The sequence below is a fragment of the Dermacentor variabilis genome, chromosome 6 (genome assembly GCF_050947875.1).
Source record: "Dermacentor variabilis isolate Ectoservices chromosome 6, ASM5094787v1, whole genome shotgun sequence".
NCBI lineage: Eukaryota > Metazoa > Arthropoda > Arachnida > Ixodida > Ixodidae > Dermacentor > Dermacentor variabilis.
In genome coordinates this window covers 129,016,198-129,044,122 of record NC_134573.1, presented here as the reverse complement: position 1 = coordinate 129,044,122, position 27,925 = coordinate 129,016,198, and the positions used below count along the sequence as shown (strand labels likewise).

Here is a 27,925-nt window from a genome sequence, read left to right as displayed (position 1 = left end):
CCTACTCTGCGTTTTCTCGGGTGGACGGAAGACTAGGCTTGTTCTTCCCGCCGACGGCGTCTGCAAGTACGTCGCCTTTCACAGCGTCGTGCCAGCGAAACAGTCAAAAGACTTCACGTCTCCGAACAACGGTAGGTGTGCGTGCACCGCTCATGTTGCTTCGAGCTTGCCGAAAAGCCACCTCCTCGACAGCCGTGCGCTAGCCGAGGAGTTCATCACCAGGCAAAAGGCACGGGAGGACGACGGCACAGAAGCGACATTGCCGCTATCACTGAAAGCTGGGCGAGTTGGTTACGAGCATTATATGGTTCATAATCATTTGTTGCAGTGCTAGAAAAGACGAAACGCAAATTTACGTCAAATGCAAAGGGCGAGCGCTGGAAAATACGGGACGCAGTATTTTGGTGCTTACACTTGAATACGCGAAACGGATACGCCGAAGTTACCATATCAGCGCTCATAAGGCTTCGTACTAAAATTTTATTGCCATACTACTTAAACGACGCTCAAGCCGAATTTCTGCCGTCGCGGTCATGGTCGTCGTCGTCGTCGTCGGCTTCGCCGTAATGTTCCGCATAAAGTCCCAAATGCGATAACATGGCGTCCGCGCGCCGTATGCTGTAGGTGCGATCGAAAGCTTGCGACGGTGAGCCAAGAAGGATGGTGGCTCGATCCGGCGGTGGTGTTTTCTCGCACTCCCAAGGGAGGTAGGCGGGAGAGGGGGCGTAGGGTTAGTGCGCATCTCCTCTTCTGCTCCAGATGCGCCGCCTGAGCGCGGCCGCGCGCGTCCTATTTAGGAGGCAATCTCCGCTGGCTTCGAAGGCTAGCCGACTGGATATAGCTGATGGCTTCGCGTGCACTGTGCTCGCGCGCGCCTGTCGTTCGCATTGAAGCGAGAGGCTGCACGAAGGTGATTTCGATCGCCGCTGCTGCCGCTCTTCATCACGCCAGCGTTGGGACAGCCAGTTGCCGCGGTGATCGAGTGAGATGTGTACGTGTTTGCCTTTTCTCGTGTGACAACGTGCTTGTTAATTTAGTTAGCGAGCTATTATCTGCGGCAGTTTATGCAGCTGATAAAACGAATAACCTTACTTCGTATAGGTGTCTCATGATTTGCTATCGCAATCAATGCGTCGCCCGTCGGGCGAAGCTGTGACCTTTTTTACTTGTATATCGCAATGGAGAATCATAATTTTTCATTAACTTCGGATGGCGTAGTTGAGAAATCACACTAATGTATTTCTTTCTAAACAGTTGAATGCGGTTAAGTTGTGGCGGAACAGTTTTCGTTAATTGGGGTTCCAAACAGTCGAATGCAGCTAAATGCGGCTAATGCCTAAAACTTGGAAGGCTGACACGAAAAACCAGAAGGACTAAACTAAAACAAATATGCGTGCCGTCAGAAGCAAAAAACCTTGTGAACCTAGGTCTAGAACAGAAATGTTCTATCCCTGCCAAGGCCCACGTACACAGGTAGTGATCAGTTCACTCCATTTCTTGCACGTCTGTAGCTTCGGGTTTAGTTTTGAACTTAAGTTTCTTTTTTTCTCTTTTTGTCATTTCTTTCTTTCTCCAATGAGGGCCTACATATTTCTTTCCCCCTACTCTACTGCTCACCGTTCAGTTGATGGCTTCTCCACAATACTAGCTGCACACGAGGGCATTACCGCCTCAACTATTTTTAGCGATGTTAGTTTGGTGGTTTGCGAAGGTGCCCAATTGAACGGCACTGGACGCTTGGATTTCTCGCGCGCACAGGGGAAGCTTTCGATGCGTTCATGGTCGAGGCAGGGAAGTTCAAGTGCACCGTGCCGTTGCTCTCCATCGCCAAACACGCATGGGACGAGATGGCTTCCAAGGGGGAACGCGTCGCCAACGCCACCTGGGCGCTGGAAGTGTACGCAGACCGGGGCATCCGTGGGTTCGGTTGCTCCCTCTACTACCACACGCCACGCTACGCGTCCGACAGCAGGACTCACCTGGCTCTACTCAGTGAGGTGCGCCCCGATAAGTATTGATAAAGTGAGTGACTGACAACTTGACTGATTGACTGTGAGTGGTCGCGTTGCGTTGATGAACACACACACAGGGGTAGACACGTATGCACGAAACGGACAGAGACCTTGCTCTTCACGACATTTTACACACCTCGTGCTTGCGTGCCACTGTCTCTTTGTGGGCCACTACCGAGTAGCGCAAATTACACCATAAAGTCAAGCCGTACCAACCAGAGCCTGTCGAAGCACTCCTAAGCGATTCATTAGGTTCAACGCACCAAACTAACACTTGCGCCTGCAGGGACAGCGTGGTGCATTGATGGCTGCAGATTAGTTTTTATTAGCCTACAATCCCTTACCGCTTACCTAAATCTAAGTAAACGAATGCTTTTGCATTGTTTGAATCGCACCGCTGGTACGAGTTGGTGTGGTCGTACCCGCTGGTACGATTTGTCGGGAACTCGGCGCTGACGCCCGTGGTTGTACCTGGGTCGCAAGCCCCAAGGGTAGCGTTGGCCTGGCGGCCTGGGGTACAACTGGAAGCATCCGAAGGTCCCGGCAAAGCATGAGTCGACTGGTAACAACAAAACAACTTGTTTATTTTAACATCGCAAAGAGTTGGCGGTCAGGTTGACCGAAGTAGAGAGACGGAAGAGCACTTTACTCAACAGAAGAAATCGGAGCCCTCCTTTTTGGCGTCCGGGGGCAGCTGTTTTTATACTCTCGCAGTTGAGGGCAAGAAGGAACCCCTCAATAGACGAGCACGTGATTGTACAATGGGCTAAGGTGACGCACACTGTCGTAGCGCCGCCGGTCGGGCACAAAGACTGGGAGGAGAAGGTAACTTCGGCTCTCGTAGCGCCTCTGGTCGGGCACAATGACTGGAAGGAGAAGGTAACCTCGGCTCTCGTAGCGCCTCTGGTCAGGCACAATGACTGGAAGGAGAAGGTAACTTCTGCTCTCGTAGCGCCTCTGGTCGGGCACAATGACACATACACTCACACACGCACATGAAGACACGTGGCATCGGAACATGCCTGGAAACGCCTGGAAACGCCTGGAAACGCCTGGCGGGGAGCGTAGCGGCGACGCCGAACGGGCCAAAATGTCTGCCGCTTTGTTGCAATCGCGCCGGCTAAACCGCGCGTCGTAGGTGAAACGTAACAGACCGCCCCGCCGGGGGAAGGAGATCCCGATGGACAGGGGACTGCATCCGCTGTCCGGAGGGATGTCGCTCGATGATGCTCATAACCGAAGTCGGGCGTCCCTCGACGTTTCTTGAGCGCAGCGCACAGAGAAGGCCTCGTTCTCTCGTTCAGGTTCGCACAGGACACTGCAAAGTGACTTCGGGAGAGTTCACATTTTTGTTCTCGTTCCCGGCAAGCGTTAGAACTACGCTGAAACTCAACCGCTCAGTCAGCAAGCACGGCACAACCCTCACTAAGCCCTGCCAGGCTCTTTCCCCTTTTATACCACTGCCTAGTTCCTTACAGTAGTCTAGCATCACTCAGAACGCGTCCACAAATTGGAAAATTGCACTAGAAAGCATATCATCACTTTGAAACACTAAACAAAAGCAATATGTTAAAAAAAATCCTGCCTCAGGAAGAAAAACATCAGTAACAAACAATTTTGAGGCTGATTCCTACGTTAGGGGCTTCGACTTAAGCCATCGGCGTTACCGTTGAGACTCCCCTTTTTGTAACGCACCTCAAAGGAATATTGTTGCAAAGCGAGGCTCCAGCGCAGGAGGCGGCCATTTTTGGGAGAGATGGTCTGCAGCCATTGGAGAGGGCAGTGATCCGCCTCAATGATAAACCTCGAGCCGGCTAGATAGCATGACAATTTCTGAACGGCCCACACGAGACATGCACACTCTTTCTCGGTGGCGCTATACGCCGGCTCACGACTGGTCAGCTTACGACTAGCATACAGGACGGGGTGTTCTACTTCTCCATTTTCCCGTTGGCACAGTACAACGCCCATGCCTCGCTCACTAGCATCGCACTGAACAACGAACCCTTTTGTATAGTCTGGCGATCGTAGCACAGGCTGGCTTGTTAGGGCACTCTTTAGGGCGCTAAAAGCTCTTTCCTTTGTCTCGTCCCAGACGACTGTTTGAGGCTCTGTCTTTCTTAGAGCATCCGTCAGGGGAGCCGCGATATCAGAGTACCTGGGGATGTACCTCTGATAGTAGCCGGCGACACCTAAGAACGACCGAATATCGGTCTTCGTGCGCGGTTGCGGAAAGTCTCGCACAGCGGCCACTTTTATTTCAGAGGGGCGGCGACGACCCTGACCAATCACGTGACCGAGGTAGACAACCTCGGCCTGTGCTAACTGGCACTTAGGAGCCTTGACTGTCAAGCCCGCTTCGCGCAGGCGGGTTAGCACTGCCCGCAAGTGTGCCATATGCTCAGACCAGGATGCGGAGAATATCGCTACGTCGTCTAGATACGGTAAAGCGAATTCTTGCTGTCCCCGCAACACTTTATCCATGAGGCTTGAAAAGCAGTATGGCGCGTTCTTCAAACCAAAACTCAACACTTTAGGACGGAATGTTCCCATTGGTGAAATGAACGCCGCATACCTACTAGCCTCTTCTGTAAGTGGAACCTGCCAATAACCCCTGACAAGATCTAGGGTGGAAATAAACTGAGCGCTACTAACTTTCTCAAGGCGCTCCTCGATGTTAGGGATCGGATAAATTTGATCCTTAGTGATGGAATTAAGCCTGCGGTAGTCGACGCAAGGACGAGGTTCCTTGCCCGGTACCTCAACTAAAATCAAAGGGGAGGTATAATCACTCTCACCTGCCTCAATAACACCGAGCTGTAGCATTTTCTTTACCTCAGCCTCCATAATATCGTTCTGGCGGGGTGACACCCGATACGCCTTGGATCGTACTGGCTCTGGGGAGGTAAGTTCTATATCATGAGTAAGTACAGAAGTCCTACCAGGCCTCTCAGAGAACAGACCTTGAAACTCTTGTAAAAGCTGGTGTAATTCGGTTTTCTGCTCAGGCGACAGCGATGCTCCACTGACTAAGTTACTAATGACTTGACCGGTGTCTTCCCTGTTCGTCACTGAGCCTAGTCCCGGAAGCTCGACCGGAAGCTCTTCAGGAACGTTTACCATCATGCACACCACTGCTTCCCTTTGTCTATAAGGTTTGAGCAGATTACAGTGGTAAACTTGCTGTGCTTTCCGCTTTCCTGGCAGACTTACCACGTAGTTAACGTCCGACAGTTTCTGAACAATTCGTGCTGGGCCCTCCCACTGCACGTCTAGTTTGTTGTTTAGCGATGTGCGCAATATCATGACCTCATCGCCCACCTCAAAACGACGGGCCCTGGCTGTCCGATCATAATAAACCTTGGCCCTCTGCTGGGCCTTTGTCATTGCTTCACCTGGCAACTCCTGTGCCCTTCTTAAGCGTTCGAGGAGCTTAAGCACGTACTCCACCACGACTGGGTCGTCGCCCCTGCCTTCCCACGATTCTCGAAGCATGCGAAGCGGAGACCGAAGCGAGCGACCGTACACCAACTCAGCTGGCGAAAACCCCGTAGCTGCATGCGGCGCGGTCCTTAATGCAAACATCACCCCAGGCAGACACAGCTCCCAGTCAGTTCGATGTTCAAAACACAATGCTCTCAACACGCGCTTCATGACGGAGTGGAGCTTCTCAACGGAATTCGACTGTGGGTGGTACACTGAGCTGTGTAGCAGCTTTACCCCACACCTTTCGAGAAAAGTTGTCGTCAAAGCGCTAGTAAACACTGTGCCCTGATCTGATTGGATTTCCGCAGGAAAACCAACTCGCGCAAATATGGACAGTAGTGCATTAACTATCTCAACTGAGCTGAGTTCTTTAAGCGGCACTGCTTCAGGGAACTTTGTCGCTGGGCAGATCACAGTCAAAATGTGTCTGTACCCCGTGGCTGTTACCGGCAGAGGTCCCACTGTATCAATAACGAGCCGTCTAAAAGGCTCCGTAATGATAGGTACCAATTTCAACGGCGCCCTCGATTTGTCCCCTGGTTTGCCCCCCCGCTGACAGGTGTCACATGACCTTACGAAATGGTCTGCGTCCCGAAAACACCCTGGCCAATAGTACTCTTGCAAGAGACGGTCCTTAGTTTTCTTAACTCCTAGGTGTCCGGACCACGAACCCCCGTGTGACAAGCGCAACAGATCCTGACGATAGCATTGAGGAACGATCAGCTGATCGAACTCCACTCCTCTGCGGTCTAGATACTTCCGGTACAGGACTCCACCTCTTTCCACAAAACGCGCATTTTTCCTGGCGATACCTTCCTTGACATTGCAGCGTATGTTTTCTAGGCTACCATCCTTCTTTTGCTCGGCTATCAAAGCCGACCGGCTGACTTTTAGCAACCTATCAAGTCCGTCTGACGTAGGCGCGATGAGCAAATCTGTAGATAGCTCTTCTAACTTTCCCGTGTCGGGCATTTCCTCTCCAGTATCTGGCGCCTTCAACGTTACAGACTCAATTTTATTCAGTTCGGGCGTGCTCTGAATATCGGCTTGCTGCGCCTCTGACCCTTTCTCATTGTTCGCCAATGTCGGCCCCGCAACTACCGCCTTTGCAGCGAGCTCCCGAACCTTCGACCTGGTTAAGGCCTGAACACTAGCTTCACCAAACAAAAGCCCCTTCTCGCGCAGGAGGTGATCGGACCTGTTTGAAAATAGGTACGGGTACTGAGGTGGCAGCATAGATGACACTGCGGCCTCCGTCTCAAGCGCTCCGAAAGGTCCTTCAATAAGCACTTTTGCTACCGGCAGACACACGCTATGAGCTTCCACGGCTTGCTTGATCCATGCGCACTCGCCCGTGAACATATGGGGTTCTACATAAGACGGGTGAACTACATCCATTGTAGCTGCGGAATCGCGAAGCACTCGGCACTCTTTCCCGTTCACGAGGAGGTCTCGCATGTAAGGCTCGAGAAGCTTCATGTTCTCGTCAGTGCTGCCTATTGAAAAAAACACAACTTTTGGTGTTGTTTCCGGACACTGCGCCGAAAAGTGACCCGGCTTCTGGCACGTATAACAAACGCGCGCTTGCCTCATCTCGAACCGCTTTCTGCGTTCGGCTTCGGCTGCCGCCGTCTCCTTAGGTTCGGTCGCACTGCTTCCACTCGCATCCGCACTACGCGTGTTCCCCTTTGCTCTCATGGGTGTGAACTTCGGCCTCTCAAACTTCGAGCCAAATTCACCCTTTTGACCGTCCTTAGCTCCGCGAGCCCGACGCGTCACAAACTCCTCGGCTAGCTCAGCGGCTTTAGCCACCGTACAAACGTCTGGCCTATCCAAGACCCAGTACCGCACGTTCTCCGGTAACCGACTATAAAACTGTTCTAGCCCGAAACACTGCAGAACTTTCTCGTGGTCACCAAACGCTTTCTCTTCTTTGAGCCACTCCTGCATGTTTGACATAAGCCTGTACGCAAACTCCGTATATGACTCACTTCTGCCTTTCTCATTTTCCCGAAACTTCCGACGGAACGCCTCCGCAGACAGCCGGTACTTTTTTAGCAGACTCGATTTCACTTTGTCGAAATCCTCTGCCTCCTCTCTATCCAAGCGAGCGACTACGTCGGCCGCCTCGCCGGGTAACAAAGTGAGCAAGCGCTGTGGCCACGTTTCCCGAGAGAACCCCTGCTTCTCGCATGTTCGCTCAAAGTTAACCAGGAACAAACCAATGTCCTCTCCAAGCTTAAACGGCCGCATCAGGTCAGTCATTTTGAACAATACGCGTTCTCCTGCACCGTGTGCCTGACTTCCATTACGAGCGCGTTCCATCTCTACCTCAAGACGCTTCATTTCCAAAGCGTGTTGACGGTCACGCTCTTGTTGCTCTCGCTCTTTCTGTTCTTTACGTTTACGCTCTTCTTTTTCTTTTTGCTCTTTAAGTTCGCGCTCCTGTCTTTTTGCAGTCTCCCTCTCTTCAATGGTCTCAAGGCATTCCGACAGCTCGTCATCCTCAGCCTCTAACTCCAGAATAGCCTTTAGCAGTTCAGGTTTTCTTAGTTTGTCTGAGACATCCAGACCCAACTCTCTTGCAAGCTCCAACAATTTCGGTTTGCGCAACGACTTCAAATCCATGGCTGCTCTGAATGCTGCTTTCTCTACTGCTTACTATTGTCTTGCCGCAAACTAACCCGGCAGCAACGACAACCACAATTACCAGCTCTGTTTCTGACACTAACAAAAGCCTGGCAAAGCTCAGAAGAAGAAAGTCCCGCACTCACCAAACCTCGCAGCCAAGAGTTCAGCGCAGTCGTTCCGCTGCAGGCAACCAGTCATCACACAGGGCTCGTTGCACTGCTCCCGGATCGTCGTTGAGCTGCTCAGCATACAGTCAACTGCATCTCTTCGCTGCTGGCCTCCGTTGTCGCGATCCCACCGCTGCCACCAGTTGTTTGAATCGCACCGCTGGTACGAGTTGGTGTGGTCGTACCCGCTGGTACGATTTGTTGGGAACTCGGCGCTGACGCCCGTGGTTGTACCTGGGTCGCAAGCCCCAAGGGTAGCGTTGGCCTGGCGGCCTGGGGTACAACTGGAAGCATCCGAAGGTCCCGGCAAAGCATGAGTCGACTGGTAACAACAAAACAACTTGTTTATTTTAACATCGCAAAGAGTTGGCGGTCAGGTTGACCGAAGTAGAGAGACGGAAGAGCACTTTACTCAACAGAAGAAATCGGAGCCCTCCTTTTTGGCGTCCGGGGGCAGCTGTTTTTATACTCTCGCAGTTGAGGGCAAGAAGGAACCCCTCAATAGACGAGCACGTGATTGTACAATGGGCTAAGGTGACGCACACTGTCGTAGCGCCGCCGGTCGGGCACAAAGACTGGGAGGAGAAGGTAACTTCGGCTCTCGTAGCGCCTCTGGTCGGGCACAATGACTGGAAGGAGAAGGTAACCTCGGCTCTCGTAGCGCCTCTGGTCAGGCACAATGACTGGAAGGAGAAGGTAACTTCTGCTCTCGTAGCGCCTCTGGTCGGGCACAATGACACATACACTCACACACGCACATGAAGACACGTGGCATCGGAACATGCCTGGAAACGCCTGGAAACGCCTGGAAACGCCTGGCGGGGAGCGTAGCGGCGACGCCGAACGGGCCAAAATGTCTGCCGCTTTGTTGCAATCGCGCCGGCTAAACCGCGCGTCGTAGGTGAAACGTAACAGCATTCCGACCTCATCAGATCGCATCACACGAGGCCGTGACGACGTGCCTACCAGCAGAACTCTCACAACCTCTGAGCCCCGGCCGTAGCTCATGGAGCCATAGAGTATCCAATGTGCTATATACCACTGCTCTCGTGTGCGAATACGCCTATAATTCAATCTCGATCTTTGAGCTCTCAACATTGCCAATAAATATTCAGTAATATTGACTTGACTTTTTAAAAAGCTACAGGGCTAGCGACATAAAAGATTTCAGCTTTCGCGTAATTTCTCTTTAGGATGGCAAAAATTGTCACGGTCACTTGCAAGGGACAGCGTGGGACAGCAATCCCTGAGCCCCTTCTGGAATGTCTTGTTTATTTTCAAGCTTTTCTTATGCTCCACAGTTTTTCTGTCCAGGCAACATGCGTTAAGTGTGACGTCGCAAGCCAGTAGTGGCACGTGTTGAGTCGCCTTCGAACTACCATTACTGCGTAGGCCCAGGCACGTACCCAGGTTTTTTTTTCGGGGGGGGGGGGGGGCAACCCAAGGTAACTTTTCTATGCAAATGAGGGGGGGTACCTTTACTAGTACAAATGTGAATAACGCCCACCATTCGCCATAAAAACGCGTAAACCCACAAAAAAGAAATGAAATAAGGTGTATTTTACAGGTACGCCTGTGCGATACGCCTCTCCTTTACTTGGCAAACAAAGAACCACGCCAAATGGACTTGCGCAGGAAAGAAGCGCAGGAACAATACTGCCAAGAACAAGTAAAGAAGAGAAACTGTAAAATAAAGATTACTTTAGAAGAATAGAACTTTAAAAACAGTAGTTGGAAACAAAGGCACACGGACCGCGCGGAGCTGTGTTACTCCGCCAGCCAATGACAGAAGCAAAAAAGTCGTCGTCATGCGGCCTTTTCAACATGACGTCGTACTTGATACCTCCGGAGCGTCTGCTGTTCTTCAAAAATCTTTTCATCGGCGGAAACAATGAGGTGTGCAACAGACATGGACAAAATGTATCGACTCTGAGCATTTCACTATTCAAAAATCTGCTGTGCAGTTCATGTCACTGCTGAACCCGTTTTACTCATGAAACTTCACTGCCAACTGAAGTGAAACTTCACAACAAATAGTTGTAGCGAAGCAAGCATGTTATTTCAGTTCAATAATGAATTAGGCATTCGCCATTCAACTATAATAGGCGAGGAGAAAGGTATAAAATTACACGCTAATAATTTTATTTTTGTAGTTACCGCTTTATTTGGGTAACAGAAGAGGTTTGAAGCACGAATTATTTGCAGCCTCGCGGAGGAACTGTGGCTGGCGGCTATGAGGGCGCGGGCAGGGCCGGTATTTTGTAGCGATGCCTTTTCCGATTCTATGCTTTTTCAGGGTTTTCGCGCTTGGCCAGTGGTCAGTGCGACGGTCTACCCACATTATCAACGGGATCAGGCGGCCGTGTGTGGTAAATGATAAGAATAGCATAGAACAAGGCATAAGGCATCCCTACAAAATAGCGGCCCAGAGCTTCATTGCAGACTTAAGAGGAAGCTTTAGCTTGGGTGCTCCTATCTAAATACATGTAAAAGGAGAATTCGTTTTTCTCAGCAACAACTGCACCAAATGTGACGAGGTTTGTTGCATTTAAAAGAAAAACTTAAACTCTAGTGACTGTTGGTTTCGAATTTCCGCTTTATTGTCAATTTTCATAAAAAATTATCAAAATCGAAAATTTTTAGAAAACGAGGCTATCAAGTTTACAACTCTGTCTTTCGGCAACGAAAAAGGATATTGCAATTCTGTGAATTGCATCTAGTGGTACATTTAAAGCGGACAAAAGTGATATGTTACATATGAATCTCAAAAAATTTAGCAATATGGAAATACACCTTTTGCAGAACCCTTGTAAACAACGTAACAAATTCACATAATATGTAAAACGATATATCGAATTTGTCCGCTTTGAATGGTCCAATCGATGCTGTTTACAGAACCGCGACATCTGTTCTTGACGCAGAGCTATGGATTTGTAAACTTCGTGCTTCTATTTTTTTCAAACTGTCGAATATTTGAAAATCTTTTTTTAACAATATTCAGGCACTAATTCGAAATTCCTTTTCAAGCAGTCACTTGAATTTAACTGTGTCTCTCAAATGCAACAAATTTCATTAAAATCGGTCCAGGGGTTATCTCAGAAAAACGTTTTTCCGTTTTACGTGTATTTGAATAGGCCGCCTCAGAGTTGGGCCCGAGCTAAAGCTTCCTCTTAAATTGTACCCCACCATAGCAGCGTTTTATGAATTATCTCTGGAAGCAATATACAAAAATATATATTTGCAGAACAGTCAGTTCTTTTCGATCCCTCGTTTACTGCTCTGATAAGTTAAGAGCCACAACCGACTCTTATGGTTATTTGGGAAGTTACGTAACGATGCGTGGCCGCCAGTCGCGTACAACCGCGTATGGCACAGGGAGCTGCGACTCTGCACGTACTGCGCCCACCGCCGAAGGTTGGAAAAGCAAGCGCAGCAGAGAAGTGGCAACGTTAAGCGGCTCGAATGATAACTGTAGAAGCATCATTCAAAACACACGGAATTGTCATCCACTTCCGGCGGTGTTTTCTCTACTCCCTTTTTACATAAAAAGATGCTGATCCATGAATATTTTCATAAAGAACGGTTGCATTTGTTAATTTTCGCTTCTCCTTCCTGTTTGGCTGTTGCTTGGCTATCTCCCTTAGTACATAACTTAATTTCTCAAGTCCTTGCGACTCTTGTTTCCAGTTGGCAATTTTGCACGAAAAGAGCTGTAGAACTAGGGAAAAACCAGACGAGTTAACAGGTGACAGTCATATTAATTTGCCCATAAGTTTCAAGATTATTACAGGGCTTGATGATGAATGCTATCCCGCATTATTTTATTTTCCACCTTATCTAACCCATATCACGGGTATATGGTTCCGAGAATCTGTCAGCGTCGCGGCGAGCCGTCACTCGAGGAAATATTGAAACAAAAAGAAAAGTTAAACGCAATTGGCGTTTTCTCTGGCCGCAACTCGTTCCACGTGCATACAGACCAGCTGACCACGAACTGAATCCCTTTCCTAGTCCTTGGATCAGTCTACACGAAGAAGGTTGAACTTACGAAGCAACAACGATGGGCGTGACCGTTGAATAGACGGTAACAACTGAATGCATCTCGAGTTAATCGCGCAGGCACCGAATTGATGAGGAAACTGGCCATCACATCCCAGGAGACGCCGATAACTACCGCCATCCAAAAGGAGCGAAAAAGGCAGCAAAATGTTGACCGCCGAATAACTGTCAAGTCGCAACATTGATTTGGCGGCGCCTTAGGAATGTGTGTGAGAAATGGTGGCGTGAGCGGGGAGTGGGGAGGGGGGGGGGTATGCGTCTGAATTTCGGGGGGGGGGCCCCCCGGGGCCCCCCCTTGGGTACGTGCCTGCGTAGGCCACAGGCTGAGCTACATTACATAGTTTAGAATGGATTCTGTATGGTTAGCGCGTGTTATGGTTAACGCGTCTCTGTCCGGCTGCTTCCTGCCAGCTCCTTACCAACAAAGCTATTTATTGCAACAAATCAAACTGCTGCAGCAACCGTCACATATAACAATACCACGATTGGTGGTGTGTTCTCCCACAATGCCGACTAAATAACGAGCACTGTCTGCGCCATAATAAGTTTAATGCAATAGCATTATACAGTACCTTCACCGGTCTTCGTTGTTGGTTTCGACGCAAAATGAAGCTTGCTGATCATGGAGGAAGTGTAATCGAAGGCATTGGTGGATTGGTCCTAATTCACAGGCACAGCTGTGCAAAGGCGTCACGGGAAGGCAAGTTAGACAATATTGTACGAAGAAGTATAAGTATCAGTATGTCCCATGCGCTTCTTATGTCGTGTACAGAATTCCTTTAGGCTGCGATCGGGTTTAGTTGGGACAAGCGGGCCGTGCAGTGCCTGAACGACAGGCTGTGAGAGCACTTTAGGAGTTTGACATCAAAAGAAGGCTTGAATCTTGCTTCCCATTGCATAAGTTGCGGTCGCTATCCAAGGTTGAAAAATGTGGACGTTGTCAGCCGTGGAAAAAACGAAATTAGAACGGGAGCTTTTGGGAGAGGCGTCAATTAAAAATTCTGGATCCGAGATATGTGTTTATGTGGCTTCGGTTGCGCATTTAAACAAAAAAAGTACGATTCCTGGGTAGTTACAGTTTTTATGCCTTTTGCACCATTTGTGGCGCTGCATACGGGGCACAAATGCATCCCGATTATCACGTTTCGTGACGAGATTGTGCGTGCGGTGTATGCACGTTTTGTCGTCTGCTCTTTTTTTTTTGTTACTGGTTTCAGAGTGTCTTGGGCGCATGCGCGCATTGCCCTGCTGTAGCAACAAAAAAAGTTTCCAATAAACATTCACAGTTGCTAGTAGCACTTGTCCTGTCTGTCCGACCTACCTTTGGTCCCGTCTATTGCGCCTCACCGTAGTCAAGTACGCATCAGCCCCCCACTGGCCGAAAATTCCACTCTTCTAAAGTTGACGGGCCGATCACGGAGGCTGTGCTGTAAACGATGTGGGACAATACTAGTAATGCTATCGCGTTGTATACTCCTGGTGTTAACAACGCAAAACGTAGACGGGACAGGAGACGAGAAGACGACATCAGAGCGCTTGTTGTGTCCTTTTCTCGTCTCGTGTCCCTTCTTCGTTTTGCGCGTTAACGCCACGGGATGGAAAACCAACAGGCCCAAGCTGCTATTGTATAGTCGCTCAGGTGTAGCGTGAGGACTTTGTGTTTACAAGTATCTTTATTTCTGCGTCGTGCTGCACACGCACGAAGCACCCACATTGTGTTGTTAATTGCCATTTATATATTTTACAGTAATTCCCTGTGCTGTAGCTGCGTTTGTAGCTACCAGCAAAGGGAGCTGTGCGCGAACAATCACTAAAGTGCAAATCGTTATAGAAGCCTTTAGGAAAGCCTGGAGGAACTACTGTTTTTATGTTCTCCGGTAACTTGATGTAGCCAAGACGTTTAGGTGGAGAGACCGCGAATAGACGAAGATAAGTAGTACGGTTATTTATTTCATATCAGTAGACGGTATACATACTTTATATTTACAAAACGACAAGTCTGTGCGAACATGAGCCTACCTATGAGGATTCCCTCACATAATGCCTATTACCTTTCTTTAGCTTTTTCTTTATCACTTAGTTTTACCCACTTTCTATTAACTTTATTGACGTGCTATTTACATTTACAGTCTAGCAATGCTTCTTCCTACAATGTCTCAGGAAATCCTACGTTACTTTTCTAAAGATAAATAACTTCTAAATAAGTTATTTAGAAGTTGGAGTTACTCTTTCCAAGGACACTGTTCAATATAGTTTCTTTAGAAAATGATAATGCTTTTTAAATTTTTATACAGACAGTTCTCAGTATATCTTTAGAGATGAAGTTACAAGACAACTTTCATTACAATTTATTTTTAAAATTAACAACTGACTTTTTTTTTCACTGAAGGCAATTTGTGGTACGAAGTAAATAATATATGTTTTCTAGAAACGTTTTTCAATAAAATGAGATTAGACACTGTAGTACTTTTTCTCTAATCAAAAGATTTAATTCAGCGCAGTTAGACAAACATTCCTTTCTTAAGGTTGCTTCTATAAAAAAAAACGAGTGCCAATTAGGTAATGTAATACATTTATAAATACGAGTAGACGCATTGTCGCAAGGAGTTATTAACTCAATCGCTCAGTCACTTATACTAATCCGCTACGCAGGACTTCCGCAAGATGCTGCGATCGCCGCTACTCTTCTTTCTGGGCCTGGTCGTGGTGGGCTCGGGTCACGGCCTGGGAACCCGGGACGCGGCGGTTGAACTGGCTCGCAGCGTTGTCGAGTGAGCGAGGGGATGCGCGTCGTCTCGAAGCAAGTTTGATGCGGCCGTACAGTGGTTGAATATGACCCGAAGTGCAGGCTATGCCATACCTGGTTTGTTAATAAATAGTGCTCGCTGTTTTTAGCTTTTGTGACAGTTCGGCGCACTTCATCGGTGTTTATCGGAAGTGAGAATTTTTCACTTTCTTACCGTGAACACAAGCAATCTGGGGTAACGTCTATCCCACATAGATTAAAGCGCGCACGCACGCAGGTACACGCGGGCGCTGAAGCTATTCCTTCTGCTTGTAGACTTCGTGTATGTGGCTTTGCCTTTATAATATATATATATATATATATATATATATATATATATATATATATATATATATATATATATATATATATATATATATATATATATATATATATAGTACACAACCTTCGCATTTCGCGTGCGATGCTCTACCAATTGAGCTACCGCCGCGCCAGTTCCCCATCAACTTTCTTGGGTATTTATGTTTCCTAGTAGAACTCTGAGAGTGTTAGCCAGCGCCGCCACTCACAGACCTTGGCGGCGGACGGGAAACGTCCTTCCTGCCGCAGGCGTCACGAGAACGTGATCTTTTTGGGTGAAGGCGACTGGTCAATGAACCCACTTTGTTTTTTCATCCACTTGCATTTCCATTAAAATTATCGCTTGTTTATTTAATTCATTAAGCACAAGTAATTTCCCCTGCGTTGTCCTTGATGTCAGTATTCGTTGGCTTATGATATGACTGATAAGAAATCGGGCCCCTCGGTTAATCCCCTTCCTTATCGTTTATATATATATATATATATATATATATATATATATATATATATATATATATATATATATATATATATATATATATATATTTGTGTGTGTGTGCTCTGTTGCCCATAAGAAATCCATACGTTGTCTACAGATTTCTCATGTACGGCTTTGTTTTTCTATAGATATGTTCTTGCGTCCATAAAAAATTTGTGGACTGCCTATAGCCTAAAGTCCTTAAGTGTCTTGTTTATTTTCAGTCGATTCCCTGTATATAGGCAATTTGGTGACAGCATTTTTTTAGGTTGTCTGTTTTAGTCTATCCCTTGTCTATAAATAGTCTATTGAGAAGAGTCACTGGCCCTGGTAACAGTAAATTCTCACGGGTTCTCCCCATCTGTTCAGGCACGTGGACCTACTGGTTGTGGTGAGCCACGTTCCAGCCGACCGGGACTTGCTGCGGGAGACCGAGGGCCTCCGCCATTGCCTGGTCACCGCCGCGTCTGGTTGGCTCCACGACCGCCTTGGAAACAGGAACCTCCTGTCCACAGTGAGTGGCCCACCTCTTTTCGCACTACACGTACCAGCGCTTCTCATCCAATTTTAATGCGAGAGCTTTCTTTAGTTACCCTACGCAACTTTGTTCTATCTCGCCTCGTTACGATGACCGCGCAAAAAAATTTAGGAAATTTTATCCTCCTGCATGGAATCGAACCTTGGCCTACGGTATGGTAAGCGAGTAAGCAGAATGGTAAACGCCAACAACTGAGAAGGGGCGCGGAATACGTGCGACAGTAGAGACCTCCAACGGAAGGCCTCGACACGAGCAGTCGTCGCGGTCCTTCTTACGAGTCACACCGCGACGCACAGATGGCCAGATGGCGCTCGCATAGCGCGGTGGTTGACGTCGATCGCATGGCGTGACGCCGTTGAAAGCGCTTACATACGACTCGTAGTGCAGCACGAATCGTCCCCTCATCGCTGTCGTGGGCACAACTAATAAATGAGCGCCGCCGCCGCCGCCGTGTTGTCAGAATATCGACGTGCATGAGCTGCTCGCGTTTGTAGTGTGACGCCAGAGAGACGCAGTGTGTCGGGCTACGAGAGCGACTAAGCCATACGGATGTACCGTCACGCTTCGCTCAATAGGCTGTAATAAAATTTTAATAAAGCATGTCGGCTGTGTGAATACTCTCGCATGACTTAGAAAGTCATCTTAGATGAGTTCCGCTGAAACTTATTATGGCATTGAACCGGAGGGTCACCGAGGATGACTTAAAGGGACATATGAGGAAAATATTAAGTCGAGTTAGATTGAAATATTAGGTTTCTGTAATAAATAATCGGTCATTCGTACCAAGGAGAAACCTTCTGTGAGCCAGAAAGTGACGTAAATGAAAAATCGAAGAGGCACCACCTATTTCGCTGTGTGGGACCTCTCAGCTGAAATCAGCACTGATTCATTCACTAGAAATTGGCAGTTTCGCTCGAAGGGTGAAGCAGTGGTAGCAAGGCGTTGCGCTTAGACTTCTCGGACGCTGCTCTAATATACGCGGGTGCGCCGAAATAGCTGTCACGCTTAAAATCTTTAACGCGCCTCGTAGGGACTGTTATGGCATCGCACAGGCGCCACTACACTGCCCGTAAAGACCGGCGCCAGAAAATTACACCACTTTCAGGTATTGAGCGCAGGTATTGTATCGTACATTTATGTTTATTAGTCGGAGAAGTTAAAGAGCATGCGCTATGAATGCTGTGTTTATGCCATTTGTTTGCTAGTTACCATTCTCGTAAATTCTGAGAAATAGTTTAGTCAAGAACGTAAGACCTGGTTTGAGCAACTTTTGGCGGTTGAAAAAAGAAAATGAAATTATTGGGTTTTACGTGCCAAAACAACAATATGATTATGAGGCACGCCGTAGTGGGAGACTCCGGAAGTTGGTACCAGCTGCGATTCTTTAACGTGCACCTAAATCTGAGTACACGGGTGTTTTCGCATATCGCCCCCATCGAAATGCGGCCGCCGTGACCGGGATTCGATCCCGCGACATTACCATAGCCACTAAGCAACTACGGCGGGTGGTTTTGGCGTTTGAATATCATAGCATCTGCCTTGCAGGACTCCGATTTGGGCAACTTAGTCCATCGTTCACTCATCAAAAAAACTTTTAGCTGTAAGTCAGCGCTCGTCCACTGTGTTGGGCGCGAGGCCCACCACTGGAGGTGCGGGCGCTGCAATCGTGCTTGTGCTTATGATCGTGCAATCGTGCAACATTGTGCTTCAGTCGTTCTAGGCACTCACGCGCAAACACAGAGAAAACACTTCCGGTGAACCTGTAGCTTGACTGGATGTCGTTACGTCTCAGAGAATCTGTCTTGCGATTGAGAAGCTGCTGTCTCTTGCAGGCCTTGTTTTAGGTTGTATCAATATGAACGCAAGGGTTCCATACAGGCTGCCCGATTTCCGTTTCATACGTCTCCCGAAACAAAGAACTTGCTGACGAAATTATGTCTACTGCTACAGGTAGACATACTTTTTTAACCTCGTCGATCGTTGCTTGAATGGGCACAACAGGATACCGGACAAGCGTGAGACAGCTATAGCTGGTTTGACGCCGACCGATCGTATCGCGATAAGTACCTCGTGTAGATTGCGCGCGCATTCCCGCTTAACCTTTCACTGGACTTTCCCTTGCATTTAATGAAGTGTGCCGGCTTGACTAAACGTTTTCGATCCTCCCGTTCATCGCCCGCGTATATTCAGTCCTACTTGCTCCCTCTTTCTTTTGCGCCTGTCCCTTACCCACGTGCCCTTACCCTCAGTGTAGGGTGGCAAACCAGACGCCTTTCTGGTTGACCTTCCTGCCTTTTCTCTTCTTGCTTTCTTCTCTCTTCCTCACTCTCCAGCAACACGCCGTTGACGTTGTCCTGGCTCTCAAGGACTTCAAGGCCCGCTTGTTCGTGTCGGCAACAATGGGTGTCTGGAAGTACGTGGTGGCGGCGCGGAGCATCCAGAACATGCCCACCCTTAGCAACATGACCTGCGATTCCCGAGAGCTTGTGCCGTTCGCAGAGGTCAGCGGAAAGCAGTTATTCGACTATACCTCGACTGTGGGTGTTAGCTTCCATTGCGCATGCATTACTTCACCAACGCGTGCTCGGAATTGTCATGCAATTTCGTACGCAACCACAAAATGAATTCTCAAGTAAATGCTGAAACTTAAGCGTTATCTTAAGAGGCCCGTAAGCTTCCTCAAATAATAATAATAATAATAATAATAATAATAATAATAATAATAATAATAATAGCAAGCCTTTTCTATCCAGTCGCACGCCGGCTGTGATACTATGAGGGAGCTGTGACACTAAACAAACGCTTTACAGGGAGTATCGACAGTGACGTCGAAGGCGCCATGCTGTCCTATTCACAGCTTCCAGAGTGCTGCCGTATATAAGCAGATCGAAATAAAATGTAGGTCTCAGTATGCCAGTTGTGAACAGTACGGGTGCTTGCGTTGACGTGCAGTTGCTCGCGTACTTCATATTATGGCACGTGCGAAAGTACTGGGTGTCAAAAACGTGATTCTATAGTGAGAAAATAACACATTGCGATGATTGTGAATGACATCGCAGTTTCACGTACGATAGCGTAAGGCCCGTGGTTGGCTTTATAACGTCTGTTAGGTTGACTCGAATGAGAGGTGTACAAGAATAATCTTCGCACACTGCAGGAGCTACAGACAGCCATTAATTAGCGCGTTGCACAGATTACAGTAACCCTCCACCGAGTGCAACGATATACAGCGTCATGTGCTGACGTGTCTTCAAGCCGATAGTGGGCATTTTCAGCATCTCCTGCAGTGATCACGGCACCGCCGTATGTAAAACATGAAGCTTAAGGCCACAGTTTCTACTGCAGTTACTTTTCTGACACCCAGTACATGCCTAATCCCTTAGATGACAGCTTACATGTGTCATTTAGGTTTACCCGTCGTGGTGGCTTAGCGGTTATGGTGTTGTGCTGCTATGCGCGAGGCTGCGTGATTGAATCCCGGCCGCGGCGGCATTTCGATGAGGACGAGAGGCAAAAAAAAAAGAAAAAAGAACCCCGCCCGTATCGCAAGAGGGCTACCTCGCGGTTACATTCGGATATCGCCGGCGCCCAAAGAGGAAGTGCGGAAACATGCACGCTTGGAGTCTCGGAGGAACGCGCATGCGTGCAGGTGTCGGTCTCGACACCAGGGGTTCACCGCTGGAAGGGGAGGAGGGTTGCTTTGCCACGCGCTCGCGCATCCCGCAATTTTTTCGCTGTTGACTGTACACGCTGTTGTATTTATGGCCTGCATATTTTTCGAATGCACAAATTAGTTCACGCCATTGAACCATGCAGAAAGCGACAGTACGGACTGCTGTCGTTATGGGCCTCGTCTCAAGCCTAGTTGTTTTTCAGTACCTTTCACACACACGAAAATAAGCCAAATGGCCTATTTAGTGACCGTACTGAGCTGTTCTCTTGAAGAAGTGGTATAGGAACCGCAAAGTAATAATTCGAAAGATGTTTGTTACGAAGGAAACTGTTTATCGCTCCTAGTTGTCACTGAGGACAACTAAGGACAACTAAGGCGACAAATGAGATCGTAGAACAAAATATTGGGCAAATATTCATTTTATTAAAATTTAATTTATGCAGCCAATTACATAGCGCGAAAAGAAAAGCCATCCGCGAAACCATCCCTTCCTTCCATTCCGAGCTCCCAATATTTCTTTGCGAATACGCACTTCTGATGGAAAGTCAGCCGCGCCTAGACTATCGGCAGAACTGCTCTTTGGTTCTCCTCTCCCCAAAGCAATAAACTGCGGCGTACGAAGACGCATGACCTCAAGATATACACTGCAAAAGACACGCCACAAAGAACGCTACTTGTCCATTCGCTAAACGGTCGCTACGAGAGTAAACACACTTCGAAGTGCCTGAAGTGACGACTTCGAGCAAGCGACGAGCGCCGGGCTTAGATGTACTCCAGTTGTTCTAGGACTCCAGTGTAGTCTTCCTCGTTTAAAAAGAACACAGACTGGGACACGAAGAGCCTTTTCTCAACGTTGTTGTACCTCCAGAAGTGGATGGCGTGGCCGCTCTTAGCTCCGGCATAGTTGCCCGTCCCGTCAGCCAAGAAGAACTGGCCGCTCTCGAAGCTTAGTTGGTCCACGCTGAGCGCGTTGATCATCATGTCGTTCGTCAGCGGCTTGTACAAGCTGCGGCCGCGTGGCTTCCACTCTTCCGTCTGGAACACGGACTTGCTGTGTCGAATGGCCAGAAAGCCACGGCCGAACCGGGGGCATCGCTGTTGGCGGTCCGCCGAACCCGGGACGCAACTGGTTCCCTTGCCGGCCTGCTGCAATATGGCGGGTCCCAGGAAGCCTGCCATATGCTGGAACACGTCCGCAGCTTGGGGCAGCGTCAGAACGGGCACGAGCTCTTCGACAGGCTTGCCCTTGTGCTCGGGCTGTTGGCGGTGCTTGCTGACGCCGCAGCCATCAGGGGCCTTGGCGCCGGGCTCACCGACCTTCGTCGCGGCCGCTTGGCGTCCTTGCCCTATCTGGACCGTGGTGCAGCGCGCCTTGCGGGTCTCCTTGTCGACGCTCAAGAGGACGGCGTCGGACATGGGCGAGTGGTCTTCGATGGCCCTGGGTTTTCGAGCGCCGGTCGCAGCGCTGCCGACCCCCGCGCGGGACGACTTCTGGCGCCTGAGAAAATACCGCTCGAGCGGGAACCTGGCGGCCAGGAACGACAGGAAGACGACGCCCAGCGCGTCCAGAGGGTTCTTCACCGAGCCCCGGTACGACGCTGTCACGAGCAGGCGCTTGCATTGTTCCAAGAACGCCGAGAAGCCTTGGTCACCGGTCCGCCTTCTTGCCGAGCCGCCGCTGAGCGGTCTGTCCACGACCACTCTCGAAGAATTGCCGATGTTGGTTCCAGCTGGCCTTCGCGCCACTGGATGGTGTACTTGGCGTGGCCTAACAGACGCACTTTGTTTCTTCTTCTTGGAGTCTTCTCTTGCGACCCTGTTGCCGAGCAGGCGACGTCTGTCGATTTCCTTTAGATTGGGCGTTGGTTCCTCCGCAGGGCATGCTTTCTTGTGGACCGGTGCTCCAGCATCGCGTAACGCAGTTGCACGCACTTCAGCCATTGGTGTTTCGCTTGCGAAAAGCAGCTGTTCAATCGTACTCAGGAAGTGGATGTCGACAAAGGTTAATCACGCTCAGCGGCAAGTTGGCTGTAGTCTTTCTGCTGAGGGTAACTCGATGCGAAGTTCGTCTTCGTTTTCAGGTAACCCACATACGCTTCTCGGGACCAAGTGTCACGTTATTATGCTTTCTGCACCCTAGGAAACGAGCTGCAGCGCCACAAAATACCTTTTTCAAGGACAGTTTTAACTTTTTCACTTCTCACCCCGCCGTCGGTGAGAGCTTGATAAGCAGATACTGGTCTGATCACGACAAGACACAGCTCTGTTGACATGCGCCGCGTTTCATTTCTGCCCTGGTTTAGGATAACCACTTCATTCAAGATACGCGAGAACCCATAGAATTTGGAGACTAAAAGCAGATAGAACGTAAAAGTTCCATCGCGCTGCAGCCCAATCTTTTCGTGTTATCGGCAAACTGCGATGCATCTGACAGCGCGAAGTGTGCGCGCGATGTCGTATCCTGACATAGCGGCTGTAGATGCGTCAACTTTGACTGTCACTTGTTTTCGGGCATTGTGCTGTTTGTAGCAAATAGAACTTTACTATAATTGTTCGCACTTTTTGTTAGCGCAGCTGGTTGGGTTCAGATGGGGCGAGAAATGAGGGGATGCGACCGAAGGAACTTGGGGAGTGGGGCAGCGTGCGGGCCCTGCAAGGATCGCGTTATGTTACCGCACACCTTTTAAATCAATTTGGCACGTTCGCTCCGCGTAACGCCCCGCTATTGAAGAATGCGCGCTCACAGATGACATGCCCTTTTGGTGCGCGGGCTTGAATTGAATACGATTGAATTATAGGTGAACTTTGCCTGCTTTAGAGCTATCTAACAGAAAATATGGGTCGATCCCGAAGGCATTGTAATTGGTATCTCTCAGAATACGGGGAGATCTCGAAGGCAGTGTAGTCTAACACAGCGTCTCAAAGCTCTAGCTCTCACAAGGGAAGAAAGCGAGAAATTGTCACGTGACGCACGCGCCAGACGTTTCAGAGAGCGACTTTGGCACGAGAGACGTGTGAGCGTGGCCTAGTGGTTATCCCACAATCGGTCCAGATATTCTTTATAGCATTATATGGGGTGATCATTTTTAAGTTTTTTTAAAAATTTTTAGAATTTTTTAAAAATTGCCTGTTGCGGATAACGTAATTCAAGTCCTCGAGCTGGGTTATTCAGAGAGCCGGACATTACTTGCACGAGAAATCGAAACACATATTCAATTAATGAAAAAAAAATCAGTAATAACTTCTTAATTACGCACAAGTTTGCGATTTACGAATTGCAGCTGGTGTGTTTGCAAGGCGTCCCGACTTGGAACTAATTTCCAGAATGGCACGACTTTGGAGGTATTCGCCGTCGAACTCCCCGTGAGAAATGCACTGTGGTTCCACTTCTTTCTCAAAAAAAAAAAACGATGTTTTATGCATTGAAGCACATAGGAACTGGAACGCCCATGTATACTTTGTCCCACACTTTGGGCTTGAAACTGGTGTCATCCTGGAGATTCACTTCAAGTTGATACGTCTCGCAAGCTCGCCGCGGCTACAATTCCTAATTTGAAATATGCGCCGTAAAGTAATTAGTTCATAAATTAATTAGTGATAATTTGCTAATTAGTTGAATGTGTGTTACGATTTCATGTGCTAGCAATGTCCGCCTCTTCGAAGAAGCCGGCTCAAGGACAAGACTCTTGCCATCTGTCATAGGCGATCTTTAATATTGCCGGGAAATTTAAAAATGATCACCCCGTACATAAGCGGACCTGACCCTCTTTGGAGGTATCTAACAGAAAACTGGACGCGTTTCTAGCGTACGCGAGCGCGTCACAGCGTGTGCGGAACCGCAAGTTTACAAGAAATAAAGAGTTATGACGCCGCTTTGACAAACGAGAGTGTGCAAGGTCGCCCGCGACGCACGCTTGATCAGTTGTTGAGACGTCGCAATAAACACAATTTAAGTTTACTTATGGTAACCTCGGATGGTCGCTGTGATCCTCCGAATGCGAGCAGGTTCCGTAGGCACTCTGAATCCAAGTAGGCGACGCGTTGCGCCAACCGAACGGCCGGAGCAGTGAGAGGGAAGAAAGTGAAAGCTGAGGGGAGCTTTCAGTAACAGAGCCGGGGCTGCGGCCGATGCCGCGAATGGTGCTAGGGCCAGCGAGACATTCGCCAGCGCAACCACGGAAAGGGGCAGGGTCACGTGACCTAAGAGCGACCAGATTTCTCGGCTGCTAGGACAGCAAAACTGGGTGCGCCTCTCAGCGCTCTGATCTTGAGTCAGGCGATCAGGAAAAGCGATCCGAATGCAGCTCAAGCGCTCTTATTTCACCATGCGAACAATGTTGGCATTTTGGGAGCGTCTTGGAGTGCTAGAAAGCGACTGCCCGGAGATGCCATTAAATAGTTAGTAGTACTAAGTTTAGGCCTAGTTTTTTTTTCTTTTTTCTTTCTTATCGTGCTGACCGAACCTTCTTGCAAAACATCAGTTCAAGGTGGAATCACAAATTAAATTCTGCGGCATTACGTGCAAAAACCACTATATGATTATGAGGCGCGTTGAAGTGGGGGACTCTGGAGTAATTCAGACAACCTGGGGATTTTATTTAGCGTGCAGCCAATGCACTGTGCGCGCGTATTTTTGCATTTCGCCCCCATTGAAATGCGGCCGCCGCGGCAGGAATTTGATCCTGCGCCCTCGGGCTTAGCGACGCAGCACTAATGCCACCACGGCGAGTATTAGTTCACGATTAATTCACTTGCATACGCGTACACGTATGCCAGATGTCTACCGAAGCATAGCGTGCTTGCTTGGTTGACCGCGCAGCAGTTGAAGCTACACAGTATAATGTTGTTCCGAGAACGGACCATATCCTTCACTAAGGCTTGTAGCGTGATCCTTTGTAGGAGGCCCATTGTCACAGGCTAAATGAGGACATTTAGCCTGCGACTAACGTGAAAATTACACTTCAAGTGTCGTTTCAGCGCACGAGCTCTATATAGTTTATTTTATCATAACGTTGTTATTGTAACACGACTTATCTATCAGTTCGCGGCGCCAATTCGACTTACAATTATACCTACTGTATTCATAGTTACCAGCTTAGCCAGGTTTAATCCTTTCCGCGTTGTAATATATTGACACGTGTACGTGCTTGCCTTCATCGGGCGACATGTTTCACCGCCTAACAAATGTCATCGCACAGCGCAGGACGCGCCTGCGTGTATCGGAAGTTTCTGGAATGTTATAGATGTTTCCATCCGGTGTCTGTGACCGAACCTTGTGTAATCTGATTGCATGTGTGCGCGACGCGAATAATGTAGAACTTTGTGGAAGGCACGCGGGTCCCAGCGATTACTCTGGAACATTCGACCACTTATGTATAAAAGCCGAGGCCCTTGACCTCGCTGATCAGCTTTTCGACGATCGCCGACTGTATTTTCCGCTATCGTTGCGCTATAAGTGTAGCCTGTTTTGTGGGCACAGGTTCGCCCAATAAAAGTTAGTTTTGTCTTTCACAGTATTGCTACTGTGTTCTTCAACGTCACCACCACGTGACAATATGGTATTATGTGTCCGTCACATGACCGGAAAGGAGTTCTGTTGTACAAGTAGACATAAAACGAGATTGTTAGACACTGCCCATGCAGTTGTCGCTTTTGCTGCATCTTCATGCTGAACCTACATGCTTGAGCTATCGGAAAAAGTATTGATGGCATCTCTTTCAACTTTTTTTTTACAGGTCTGCAAGACAAACTTCACAATCGGCAAAGGCGGCGAAGCTGGGATTGCCTACGACTACGACTTGGATACATCCACGTGGCGCTCGTATGAGACGCCGGAATCCATTTCTTTCAAAGTGAGTGGTGTGTTGAATTGTTGAATTAGTGTTTATTCCCGGCGTGGTACCACAGCAACGTTAATATAACGTTTCTTCCCCTTCCCTATTGCAGGGTAGCAAACTGTAAATCTATCTTCTGGTTAACCTTCCTGCCTTTCTAATTTCTTCTATCCCTCTCTTTATCCATCTATAACTTTCCTATGCTGACCACAAGGTTCGGAATGCGTTACACTTCTTCTGGCAGAAAAGGGAACAATGGAAACAGCATTGCCCGCCTTACCTATATAAATACCTATACAGATATACCGAAACGGATAAGCCGTGCTTATCTGTTTTGATATCACAGTTGTTGATGTTTGTTACTATGTGTGAGTGAGCTGGCGCCTGTTGAGTACTCCGGTTTGTCGTGCTTTAATCTGGAGTAATGTCCCTGGATCCTTTGTAGCCCTGCATAAAAAATAGTCAGTGGTTAAAAAAACTACTTTGCTTAGAGCGCGCGAATACTGTTTTAAATCGCGATAACTGGCGATTCGCCTTTGTCGTCTTGCATCCGTGCATGCTAGTACAGCGTGCTGAATCGACGCCAAGTAATTTTATCTGCGTCGCTTGTGAAGATGCACATGTTTCTAATACAACGCCTAGCCAAACATTTATCTCGGAACTAATTTTTGGACAGCGCTGTAAGTCGACAGTGAGTAAGGCGCCGGTTATTGGACGTTATAGAAAACAGGCGAGGTTGATCCTGTGCCTCTTACGTCTGTGTAACGCTTAAACTTATTTGTTTTCGGACTGCGCGGTACGCACGAAGGGGGCCCAGTTCTTATTTTGTGCGGCACACGGCTTTTCGCGCAAGTGTTTGCGTAAAATGAAAGGGTTAGATATCAATGTATTAACAAAGATTGCAGAAATATTTTGGATCCATTTCTGGCTGATTAGTGCACATTGGAATTCTTTAGCAATGAACACTTTTCTTGACCGAATCCCTCACCGATTTTTTCAGGTTCAGCGTGTGTTTCGACACCTGAAAGACGCTCAAGCTGCGGGCAGGGGCGGCTTCTGGGCGCTATACGATGTCGAAATGGACGACTGGGACGGTGAATGCCACAATGGCACTCCGAGGAAGCCCGTTAGACTCTACAAATTTGCGGACCTCACGGAACCTGCCTCATTGCAAAGAATTACGTACAGCTAGCACTCAATGTGCGTTAGCTGCTCGCGAAATAAACTTACGCGGTATACATGTCGCCCACACAGCACCGGCCCTCAGCGACGATTCCCGCAGTGTAACTGAAATTAATCTCGAAGGCCATGCTTCTGCGAGCTGAAAATCCCGGACATGTCGTAATATCCGCCATGTTTTAAACATTGCCTGCCCCCCAAAAAGAAAAAGCATCTTTTAATTGTCGTTCTAACTGTACTCTAAATGAGATCAGTGTATTTATGCTTGTACACTTGCGCGCTTTAGTTCTGGGTACATTTCTGACCTTATAAAAACAAATTTCGACAGCCCATCTTTAGAGATCATACAGGTTACGCTTGATAATTTTGGTCTGTTTAAAAAAATAAATCGTGCCAGGACCACGATCTGGTTATGAGGCACGCCGTAGAGGAAATTTGGAACACCTGGAGTTCCATATGCTCAGGTAAGTACGTACTATTTTACTGGCCAGAAGTGGTTTCATTTCAGTTTTACCGCTCTCATTCTCCTTCTCAGCGTCGCTTTCTTTGTACGAGGTAGCTACAGTTGTTTGATTTCAACGTTTCGTTCGTGGCCGTGTATTTTAACTGTTTCATTTAACTTCCCAGAATTTTGCCGTTCTTCGTTGGCTTGCATGACGGCTCGCCACTGCTGTGGCTGCCAGCTCGTCGCCACCCGGTGCGACCCATGTTGAGAAAAGAATTCTGGAAAATGAAATGGAGCGTTACAGGATACCGGCCTTG

The 27,925-nt window shown here is 48.4% G+C and overlaps 2 protein-coding genes across 2 annotated transcripts; one reads left to right on the top strand and one right to left on the bottom strand.

The window, feature by feature from the left end:
• LOC142584362 (uncharacterized) lies at window positions 1-27,863 on the top strand. The gene is made up of 7 exons (XM_075694517.1): window positions 1-131; window positions 1,759-1,997; window positions 15,008-15,126; window positions 16,309-16,453; window positions 18,811-18,978; window positions 25,886-26,002; window positions 26,985-27,863. Exons 2-7 carry the CDS (start codon window positions 1,779-1,781, stop codon window positions 27,174-27,176), a joined length of 960 nt encoding a protein of 319 aa, XP_075550632.1. The 5' UTR covers window positions 1-131; window positions 1,759-1,778; the 3' UTR covers window positions 27,177-27,863.
• LOC142584361 (uncharacterized) lies at window positions 20,556-22,399 on the bottom strand. Its single transcript, XM_075694516.1, has one exon. The coding sequence runs from the start codon at window positions 22,089-22,091 to the stop codon at window positions 20,913-20,915; it is 1,179 nt and encodes a 392-aa protein (XP_075550631.1). The 5' UTR covers window positions 22,092-22,399; the 3' UTR covers window positions 20,556-20,912.
• Window positions 27,864-27,925: the final 62 nt, after the last annotated feature.

Bases quoted from the DNA above. Each gene is read 5' to 3' on its own strand.
- LOC142584362 (XM_075694517.1), top strand. From the start codon at position 1,779: ATGGTCGAGGCAGGGAAGTTCAAGTGCACCGTGCCGTTGCTCTCCATC. The intron at 1,998-15,007 runs GTGCGCCCCGAT...TCCGCTACGCAG, and splicing joins ACCTGGCTCTACTCAGTGAG to GACTTCCGCAAGATGCTGCG. The intron at 16,454-18,810 runs GTGAGTGGCCCA...CTCACTCTCCAG, and splicing joins ACAGGAACCTCCTGTCCACA to CAACACGCCGTTGACGTTGT.
- LOC142584361 (XM_075694516.1), bottom strand. From the start codon at position 22,091: ATGGCTGAAGTGCGTGCAACTGCGTTACGCGATGCTGGAGCACCGGTC.